Below are 11,289 nucleotides of genomic sequence, written 5' to 3'. Positions count from 1 at the left end.
AGGTTACTTCAGTGACATCATTGATTCCATATTCCTCATCTAGTCCTATTAAGACCATTGAACACTGCTCAGTTTTGCTAAAGGGCACCCTGTATCCCCACAGGCTGACTCCAGCTACCATTAAAAGGTGTTTTACCTGGCAAGGAATAGCAGTGATCTGTAGAAAAAATACAGAAAAGAACTTCGACAAAAGTGTTTCAGTTTGCGCCATATTTTATTGAAAATGTTACAGCTCACCTGCCAAACTACAGGAGCATAACTCTAATCAGCACAAGTAATATTCAACACGATAAGGAGAAAAACGCTCCTAATGACAAACTGCTCTCGGGAACAAGTAGGCCATGGAGGTGACCAGAACCACTGGGTCGGCCCCTCTGGTACCGGGAGCCCGAGAGGGACTCACAGGCAGGACCTGGTAATGGTACAGATCAGCCCAGCAGGGGTTACAGGAAACAGACCTTCACATGACATCAAAGTCTCTAGTGTTTTTAATGCTGCCAACTTTACAGTGCCATCAGCTAGAGGGAGGCATGGCTCTTTATGGAGAACAAGAGTTAAGCCACTCAGTTGTGTGTGTGTGTGTGTGTGTGTGTGTGTGTGTGTGTGTGTGTGTGTGTGAATACAAACTGGCTTACAATGAGAGAGTAAACATCTGAACTCCATTGTTGTGCCATCTCCAGTATGTGTAAATGATTTAGTCAGCTAGACAAAGTTGGCGTCAACATTCAGTGGTGCATCAGAACCTCTGTCCCCTCTGTAGCTAAGCACTTGAATCTCATACTTCTATTTATGATTAATTTCAACTCTACTCTTTAATAGCATCTGAGTAGCTACAGCATCAGCCTGAGGCTTTAGTCTACAATATACCTAGAAATATAAGGCAAAACAAAGAACAGGAAAACAATAAACAAAAATGATTGCATTTGTAAGATTGTTGACCTCTGTCTTGTCTTCACCGAACCGTTCCCTCTGGACATCCTCAGGGGATCTGCTGGGTCATCGTGGTGTGCCGACATTTTTTTATTTGAACGACCTCTACAACTCACCCTCTACTACAGTAGATGACTCACTTTGTACAATACTTACTTTATCCCATGATTACTTTTAATACAACGAACCCTCCCCGTGTTTCAAACCTTTCTTCGTGGTTCCCCCTATACGACAACATTCCTAGAACTTTCTTGCATACTCGTGGGAGTCAAGGTGGGTCTTCTGTTGGAGACAGAGGTCAAGGGGTTAAAGGGCGGTGTCCTCGGAGCCGAAGAGCTTCACAGCGGTGGCCTTCCCCTCGCAGTCGGTGCCTTTACCGCCAAAGTCTGCCGGGAGGATCTCGGGATCGAACTCCTTAAAGTAGTTGTCCAGCTCCTCCCCATGAACGTGAACCTGAGGCGAGAGCAAGGATTCACACGCACAGTAGATCAGTGTGATGTACTGTACGATTAACCTCATATATGCTTTACAACAGAATGTGTGTATGGATAAAATGTCCTCCAGTGATGCCAGAGTGAAACTGGTTTTAACAAAAAGTAACACAATCTGTCTCACATTGATACAAATAAAATAAAACTACTGTGGTACAGTGCATGTGTGTAATTTCAGGCATATAGCAGTGTTTGGTGGGACCACAGGTCTCTGATCCTAGACAGCCTACAGATCCTCCGCGCCTCCTGTAGCTGAGTGACAGGCAGGCGAGTCTCACCCTCTCTAGCAGCTTGCTCTTCATGAAGGGCTTGACCACGTTGTAGGTGGTGGTGAAGTACCAGGGCTGGTGGATGACATGCACCGCCTTGAAGCGAGCAGGGAACGAGTCCTGCACACACGGAGTCACACAGATCACTGACCACAACACACATCAGTGATATAAAGCACCACTCTACTAATGGGCAGAGGCCAGAGAACATATTAAAGAATTGAATTATTTGTTATTAGCAAACGAACCCCTGTCAATCAAAGACTAAACGTTAGCGCCTTGGAACAGCGCCTTTATTACATTGAGGACATTAAACAACATATATATTTTTTTCTCAGCAGAGAAATGTGTTTAGCACATATATCTGCATCTGGTAGTTGTGTATGCGTGTATGTATGTATGTTTGTATGTAACCTGCAGCATGTCATTGTGTGTGTGTGTGTGTGTGTGTGTGCGTGCACACGAGTGTGTGTGTGTGTGTGTGTGTGTGTGTGTGTGAGACCTGCAGCATGTCGACCATCTTCTTGAGCTCAGTGTGTTTGATGCCTGACGCGTGCTGCATGGTGAAGCCCTTGAAATTCTCAATCAGGCAGAAGCCGTTGATCTGTGTCTCCTCATTTTCCAGAAGCTTCTCCAGAATGACACAGTATGCACGCAGCACCTGCATGAGGGTACCACACACACACACACACACACACGCACACACGCACACACGCACACAAACGCGTGCACACACACACACACACACACACGGACAGACAGACAGACAGGCAGACAAACAGATATTAGTATGCCAAATATACTCTGTTCAAGTTATATCTTTCAGAAAGAAGAACACAATTGAAGCTTAACTTAGAAAAGTGAATAAATAATTTAACAGTACACATTTCAAAGTAAGACAAGCACATAAATAATGAAGGAAGGTCCTCTGAGGGTCAGGGCTCTATTGCCTGATGCCTTTCTTTGTTCTTCTTCCTGCTGTTTCTGAGGCTCTACTTTCTGCTGGTTTGTGCTGTCCTGTTGCATATTTTTTGCCCTTTTTGCCTTTATTAGTATAGGACAGTGAAGAGGTAGACAGGAAACAAGTAGGAGAGAAAGATGGGGCGGGATCGGGACATGACCGCAGGCCGGATTCGAACCTGGGTCCCCGTGGGCACTCGGACCCGTATATGGTACGGACGCTGTAGCCTGCTGTGCCACAGCGCCCCCTGCTGTCCTGTTCCTAAGACTGGCCATATATAGTAATCAACCATCCTGGTTACCTCATCAAAGGTGACCTCCTCCAGGTCCCAGTTCTCGATGTTGAAGAGCAGCACCACGTGCCCGAAGCGGTCTCGGGTGGAGAGGATGCGTGGGTAACCGGCCTCGATGGTGCTGCGGACCGCCTCTGGGGTCATGTTCTCAAACAGCTCAGGGTAATCCTTACGGAACTTCACATAACCTGGGAAAGGATAAGGAATTTCACATCATACACGGGAGAGGTGTTCAATGCCTTGTGCTGTAGGTAGGCGATTCCCCCACAGTGACCAATCAACAACCAAGCCTTTTAAACATTGCACAACATCATATGGGATACAACAACAATGCACATTTGGCTGGCGACAGGCACACAAGAGCATCACATGTTGTACCCGGGCGGGTTCCATAAAGGCCCTTCTTCATGGTACATATGCTGCCATTGACCTAAATGCTCAACCAACGTCAACAACAAAGCCATCTTCGTACTTTCATAGAATAAGACGCCAGATACCTCGTTGATGCAGGCTCGTAGCAAAGAAGAACCAAAACCGCATAAAACATCACCATCGACAAGACACCATGCTAAGGGCACTGTACAGCAAAAGGGGGAAAAGGACTTTGGTGGAACCATTTAATGCTCTTTTTAAGCCCTTAAACAGTGTCTTCTTAGACTTAGACACCTTTATAGCAACTTCAATCGTTGTGCGTGGGAAATTGTAGGATTCTAAGTAGTGAAGTACCTTGTACAGCTTTTGTCAACATATAGTCATGCATTAGAATATCCTGTAGAGGGGGCAAGTATCTTCTTAATTACATTCAGGTAATTACTCTGAAAGTGGTTTTCCACGAGCAACAAAGGGGAAGTTGTTGTCCTGGCAATTCATGACATGAACCCAGCAACAGACACCGCACACTCTCAGATTGTGGTTTCCTTTGTGCAGAGGGAACATAATGGCTACTCTGTCTGTCTCTCTTGCTTGTTTTCCTAGAGGTCTTGGTGATCAAGGCGCACGCACACACACACACACACACACGATTGTTGGAGTCCAATTAACCTCTGAGAATTAGAACATATTCACACTGCATTCCTTTCCCACAGGTTCTGTGTGTGTGGTGTGTGAGTGTGTGTGTGTGTGTGTGTGTGTGTGTGTGTGTGTGTGTGTGTGTGTGTGTGTGTGTGTGTGTGTGTGTGTGTGTGTGTGTGTGTGTGTGTGTGTGTGTGTGTGTGTGTGAGAGAGAGAGAGTATGAATGAGAGAGTTAAATATATGTGTGTATGTGTATGTGCATGTGAGTATGTGTGTGTGCGTTCACATGGTCTCTCTCTCCCACAGTGAGACTGACCAGTTCATGCTGGGTCAGGTGCAGTGATGTGTGCTTCTGTTGCTGACATGTTGTTGGGGTGCAAGTGTGCAAGTATGCAAGTCTGCTGACTGCCCTATTCACAGTGCTATAATGTGTGTGTGTGTGTGTGTGTGTGTGTGTGTGTGTGTGTGTGTGTGTGTGTTTATCAAAATATGGATCTAACATTCTGTGATGTTGTATGAGAATGAGTTTGTATTACAGAAAAACAAAATGTGTGTGTGTGTGCGAGAGAGAGAGAGAGAGAGAGAGAGAACGAGAGAGAGAGAGAGTTCATCTCTTCCTCACTCTTCTGTCCTCATCTCACTTTTGCCCATTTCCCAGTGCCCCCCCCCCCCCCCTCCACCTCTCATCTCCTAGTGAAAATAAACTGTGCCCCCATTTGTGCACAAAGCCCCTCTTTGTGGCCTTTTGAAAAGGGCCCAATTAATGGGCCGCATTCTCCTCTCCTCGTCATGCCTGTGAGCATGATTCAAAGATGCACAAACGCAAAACAAAGGGACATTCCACCGACCGCCAGATTACACAAACTACCACACAATGCATCGTCATAGAAACAGAATGCCTGAGCGCACCTCGAGCCGACAGCCAGCATCACAGCATTCAGCGGAGCGGGTGCGGAGACAAAGATGTTATGCTGATGATTCCATAACGCTTCATTCACTGGACAACCATGAAAGGCCTACTGTATGCATCCCATACTGTGAGTGTGTAGGTCTTAATGTGTCACATGTGCAATTAAACAGAAATGGAAGTGTGACCGGAAACTTCACTGACAATCACAAGAGCTCATACTAGATTGATTCTTTTAAGGAATATTTGTTTTATCTATGCTGAATGATTGCATTCAAAAAGACTGCTGTAGTGTTTAACCTTTTCTGCAGGCACATATTGCAGTCATGCCTGTCTGCCAAAAAGTTGATTGCCTGTCACATACTTTTCTATAGAACAATGCCTATGCAGCAATTAATTAAAGCCACTAATGGCTTCCTAATGAATAATGACACCAACCAAAACACTGCCAAACCCAGCTATTCTGTCAGTGTGTTGTGGGTTGTAATGTACTGTATGTAGATCTATAATCAAACATGGAAGCATAATTTACCCCTCATTAGGTCGTGAGATCGACCCACGTCAAACTTGCGTGCCCGGATGAACCTCAGGAGGAGGGAGTCGGGTTTGTCCCCGAACTTCTCCTGGACGGCCTTGGCCAGGTCATCTCCCTCGCCGGCCTTCTCCTTCATCAGGGCTCGCAGCTCCTTCAGAGAGGACGTGCGCCGCTCGGGAGTCTCGTTCAACTCGTCCTTCGCCTGTGGTCACAACACAAGACAACAAGACCAGGGGTGTGTGAATTAGATGTAGATGTGTGATAGATAGATACTGTAGATACTTTATTGATCCCCAAGGGGAAATTCAAGACAATTCAAGAAGTGTGAGTGAGTGTGTGTGTGTGTTACCCTTATATCCCTTGTGTGTGTGTGTGTGTGTGTGTGTGTGTGTGTGTGTGTGTGTGTGTGTGTGTGTGTGTGTGTGTGTGTGTGTGTGTGTGTGTGTGTTTGTTTGTGTGTGTGTGTGTGTGTGTGTGTGTGTGTGTGTGTGTGTGTGTTCTATATCCTTACTGACACTGTGAAAATATGAAATAGGATATATATAAGTTTATAAATATAAATAGGTTCCTACTGTATCTGCAGGTGATATAGGTTACTCTGTGAAATATCCTTTTGGTTTTCTGTGTGTGTGTGTGCCACAGTGAAAGCATTTTCAATTCATTAACAGTGAATAAATGTTTTAGAAATGAAATGTAGACGTTGCTAGTGTGTTTATATTTGGGGATGTGTGTGAACCATCTCTGATGGTACCTTCTGAACGGTGTGGTCCGGCAGTTTCTTGCAGGGGCCGTACACGGGGCCGTGGTCCTTCACCGTCAGGTGCTCCAGTTTGGCCCGCAGGGCCTGCTCCTCCTCCGACACCATACGGAACGTCCCCGTCTGGAGGGACAGAGAGAGAGAGAGAGAGAGAGAGAGAGAAACCAAGGACACAGAGCCAGACCATTACTATGGAGAAGGAGAAGTCTAAGCAAAATTGCCAAAGAAAAGTAATCTGTTATCTGTGGCACTTTTTCACCCCAAGTGCCACCAAACACAACCTGCTTTTGATCCAGAAATGATTCTTTCAATTGAATTGCATTCAATGCATGCCCCCCCCCCCCCCCCCCCCCACCGTGTCCCTCACTGCTCCGTCTCCCCCAGACCCCCCTCGAACAGCCCTCCTAATCCTCCTCACATGATTTGGCCAAAAACACCCCTCTCAACCTGAAGGCAGAGGGATTATGCCCATCCTGCAGACTGATTTTCTGCAGATGGGCGGGGGCTTTAAATGCTCCCCAAGTGTTGTGTGTTAAAGTCGGTACTTAACAGTGAAAAACAAGTTTGCCATATGACCCTCTGGGGACACCACACTGGGGATGGAGGGTGGTGGTGGGGTCAGGATAATAGCATGAACGTGACATGTCAACAAGGTTCACTTATAATATCCTAATTCATGCTATAGAAATACTAAGGTGCCTCTTTTACTGTGAGAAGATATTATGTAGTGTGAGCATAAGATATAAAATGAATGCTACTTTATTGTTCTGTGGAGGTGGGTGAAATGGTACTTACCGCAGCCATGCTCTCAGCTCCTTAGACAGACTCAAACCCTGCGGAAATAAAAAGAATGCTTGTGATTACATTCCAGAATCAGCTTAGCAGCTGTCAGTTATCCCGGTTTGTTTTATCCCGGTCCTCTTCAAAGCCTGTTTAACCAATTCTTATCTCCACCCTGCTTTCTCACCAGCACCATAGAGAGAGTCGGTGTAGTGGTCAGGAGAAGAGAAAGGTTTACATTAATCCTGTTTCAGGTCTCCTCTCAGAGCTTCTTATGTCTGAGCAACTACACAAACACATTGACCTTTCCAGACCAGCTTAATCAACACTCCATCTTATCTTTATCTCTCATCTCTCTCAGTCACTCTAAATGAGAACAGGTCAGCTGTCAGCTGATAAACACACACACACACACACACACACACACACACACACACACACACACACACACACACACACACACACACACACACACACACACACACACACACACACACACACACACACACACACACACACACACACACACACACACACACACACACACACACACACACACACACACACACACACACACACACACACCAACCACACCCTGAGATGTTTGGTCAGATATGATCATTGTAAGTCTATCAGCATTTGTTTATCTATATTTGAATGACATATCTGAAGTCATGTGTGCCAGTAGTATAATCACACATTAATAGCATGTTAACAAAACAAACAAACAGACACAACACTGTTGTTCTGTCTTTGTATGGCTGACTGAGTTTCATTTACAAGAAATCTCTTGATCCTCTTTACATTCTGTCAACAAACATATCATAGATCTAGGATTATCATCTGTTGCGAGATTTTGCAGTCTATTTTTTATCGTATTGTGATAATATACTGCAATTGCATGTGAGCTGAAAATTGTGGGTCAACTTAGGTCTCGTTTGTGAAATGAAGTCCCATCATATTATGTTTAAGTCTTTCACAAAACATGTTACATGTCCTGTTTACAATATGAATATTTGTATTAATCATTCATTCATCATTCATCATTCATGTATAATTATCTCATGATACATTGTACAAACTAATTAAAACATATAACACCTGCATTCCTGCCTGTGTAGAGCAGCATGGTTTTCACACTCATATTGCATCATATTTGGATCATTTTCATTGTAATGTACATTCTTTATGAATACCCTCAACAAAAGCACCTGCAACAAAGGTCTTTATAGTAATTAAACACCATTACACATCAAAACTAATTACATGGTCAAAATTAATTTGATCCAAGCCTTTGAATGTATGCAATAAGGTATACCTTCATAATAATGTAAGTTTAACATTATAAACCAGCCTAAAAGTAACCGTATAAATCATTATGAAGCCCTGTCCAGCAGAAAGTCGGAAGCTTACCTTGATGTGGAGGACACTGGGGCACTGCAGGCAGGGCAGGAGTGAGAGAGGGATAAAAAGAGAGAGAGAACAGGGAGATTTTGGGGGAGGAGAGTGGGGGCTCAGTGGGAAGAGGAGGAGAGGAGAGGAGCAGAGCTGATTGAGGGGGGGGGGGGTGGCAGCAGGGCACAGTGATCCGTATAGCGTCCCTCTGTACTACGGAGATAAGCCTGTCACACGGCATCACAGCAACTTCAGGCTACCCACGGTGCCCACTCTCACAACCACAGAACACAACACACACCTCCTGACACCTCCGAAACTAGACACTCAATCAAGAGTAACAGTTGTTACTGTCAGACATCACTGTCACTGCACCCCTGAAGTGAAGGGAACAGTCACAGAAAAAATAAAAATAAAAACACTTGTTTTCAACACTTAGATTTTCCCTTGGCCACTGGTCATCCATCTATGAAAGACAGATAACAGGCAGACATCTGTGACAGACAGACTGGCAAAGAACAGGCACCTGGAAATAACAGAGGAACTGAGAAGAAAGAAGGCTGTGGAAAAAAAATGAATGAATCCTGTCACCTCACATCTTTGAGTTTAGCTATCTTAGCTTTTCATTTTACTCTCACTGAGCTAAAGTTTGGATAGTCTGTCACTTGGCAGAGAGAGTGTTAGCATCACAGTAAACAGGAAATGCAATATTTCCCGCTTTGACTGGTATGTGGATGATGGAGCAAAGCTGCGATCACAGACCACTCTGTCTAACCTTTGACCTAAAGCTGGGTTTATACTGTAAGCAGCTCATCCTGGGTCATTCAGATGACCTCTATACAGTTACACAACAAGAGGGCAGAAAGAGAGATGTTTACATGCTGTGATAGAGATGCTCGTGTTTATGCACATGCACCCATCTACACTTCCTGGCATGCTGCATCATATGCCAGATCCGTCTCCACGACGATGGAACAGCTGTCTTTAAGTGCATCTGCCTCCGCCAGAAGCATCAGCAAGATCACGCTCGCTCTGTTGACAATATTCACCATTTTTGGACATTTGATCACGATGAGCTCATCAAGACACATGACACACACACACACACACACACACACTTTGAGAGAGTTGATGAGTCAGCTTATAAAATGATTCCCCACCCCTTCCACCTCCTATCCCATCACACACACACACACACACACACACACACACACACACACACACACACACACACACACACACACACACACACACACACACACACACACACACACACACACACACACACACACACACACACACACACACACACACACACACACACACACACACACACACACACACACACACACACACACACACACACACACACAGTGCTTGACTAATATGTTTTGGAACCACATGAACATCTAATAATTGTGAAACACTAGCTAGGATTTGGCAATGGAAGAGGCCATGTGAGGTGCATCCACTAAGGTGTGGCAGAACAACAGAGAAGTCCTGCTGAGAAATCAATGCTTATTGCTCATATCATCACTCACACTTCTTGGCTAAAGCAGCTGACGGTGGTGTGGTGTGTGTACCCTTAAAAGCTCTTTCTCGCACCAAATCCATTGCATGTAATTTGATGCCGTAATCTTTCGATGCTTTATCTCCTCCGCTGTCCACGCAACCTGGGCTGGATGCACTTCCTCTGATTACAGTACCATCACCTGATAGCTGACCTAATGCAGGCCCAACACACGCACACCTCGCCACGACACATCATTAATTAAATAGCACCTTTAACATAATCACATGCTCAATCAGATCAGGACTAGCTCCTCTGCAAAAAAAAAAAAAGGGGAACCATGATTAATTCACCACTAGTTTGAACACGAGCTTTCCCATTTTTTAATTATGGAATGCAGACGCTCCGAGTGCCAAGGGAGCGGCGGAAGACGCAACGGACACTGGAGCAAAGGAGACTCGATTAATCTCGGTTTGGCGATCTGTTGAGCTGGAGGTTCCGTTTGGGTCGAGGCCGGAACCGAACCACAGAGAGAGAGAGAGAGAGAGAGAGAGAGAGAGAGAGAGAGAGAGAGAGAGAGAGAGAGAGAGAGAGAGAGAGAGAGAGAGAGAGAGAGAGAGAGGCCTGGCTTGTGTTGTGTGCTGCTGCTCACAGAGCTGCCGGTGTGGGCTAATGAGGCCTGCATGGTGGAATGGGAGCAGAAGGGACTTCGACGTCCTGCTTGGCTGAGCGCGGACAAACGCAGCGCTGCCCGCCTGGACGGGGACGGGCAGGCCTGCGGTCATCACCGCGCCCCGCGTCTGGCCCCGCTCATCGCTGGCCCTTTGTGTGCTGCCCAGCGGCCCGCTCATTAGCGCTGCGCTCACTCGCATGCTCTTTTTCAGCACAAGGGGCCTCATCCCAAACCCCTGAGACAAATGATCCGCTGATGGGGTACTGACCAATCTCTCCATTGCACTGCATGCTTTAATGTGCTGTATACCTCACATCCACACCACACTGATTGGAGCAGGTTTGGGACAAGTTAAAAAAAAAATGTTGGCACCAGGGGCACTGCTAGAAAATGTGGGCCCTATGACAGACAATAATCCCCCCCAGTAGTATGGGGGGGGGGGGGGGCCCTGTCAGTGCTGGGCCCTTGTCCTAACTTCCCCCGTCAGTTGCACCCCTGGTTGGCACAACTACAGAGTTATGTTCCCTGAAGACCATGCAGGAATTCACCAAACTATTTAGTGTGTGTGTGTCTGCAAGTTGGTGATGTAATCTAGCTGAAATGCTTCAGAACTCACTTAGGAAACGAAGACCAAGGGAATTAAGATGGGTCTGGATAGTAGGCCTAACATTACAGCCACACAGTTTATAACTGTGTCTCAGCGATGATCCTCTCTTACAGGTAGGGGAATGAATCCCACCATCTCTTTCATTATCAGTTCAAGTCAAGACTAACAAT

At 45.8% G+C, this 11,289-nt stretch overlaps 1 protein-coding gene across 1 annotated transcript; it reads right to left on the bottom strand.

Moving 5' to 3' along the window:
- Positions 1-200: 200 nt before the first annotated feature.
- On the bottom strand, positions 201-8,376 carry rlbp1a (retinaldehyde binding protein 1a). The gene is made up of 8 exons (XM_062549233.1): positions 8,348-8,376; positions 6,950-6,987; positions 6,149-6,277; positions 5,395-5,599; positions 2,953-3,131; positions 2,193-2,351; positions 1,700-1,810; positions 201-1,383 (listed from the first exon to the last, which is right to left on the bottom strand). The coding sequence occupies exons 2-8, from the start codon at positions 6,956-6,958 to the stop codon at positions 1,237-1,239; spliced, it is 939 nt and encodes a 312-aa protein (XP_062405217.1). The 5' UTR covers positions 6,959-6,987; positions 8,348-8,376; the 3' UTR covers positions 201-1,236.
- Between the last annotated feature and the right edge of the window lie 2,913 nt (positions 8,377-11,289).

Source organism: Sardina pilchardus, chromosome 11 (genome assembly GCF_963854185.1).
Source record: "Sardina pilchardus chromosome 11, fSarPil1.1, whole genome shotgun sequence".
Lineage (NCBI taxonomy): Eukaryota > Metazoa > Chordata > Actinopteri > Clupeiformes > Clupeidae > Sardina > Sardina pilchardus.
Note: the sequence above shows the minus strand (reverse complement) of the source record. Positions and strands in the feature narration are given on the sequence as shown.

Bases quoted from the DNA above. Each gene is read 5' to 3' on its own strand.
- rlbp1a (XM_062549233.1), bottom strand. The intron at 5,600-6,148 runs GTACCATCAGAG...TTGTGACCACAG, and splicing joins CGGACCACACCGTTCAGAAG to GCGAAGGACGAGTTGAACGA. The intron at 3,132-5,394 runs GTAAATTATGCT...ATCCTTTCCCAG, and splicing joins ATCTCACGACCTAATGAGGG to GTTATGTGAAGTTCCGTAAG.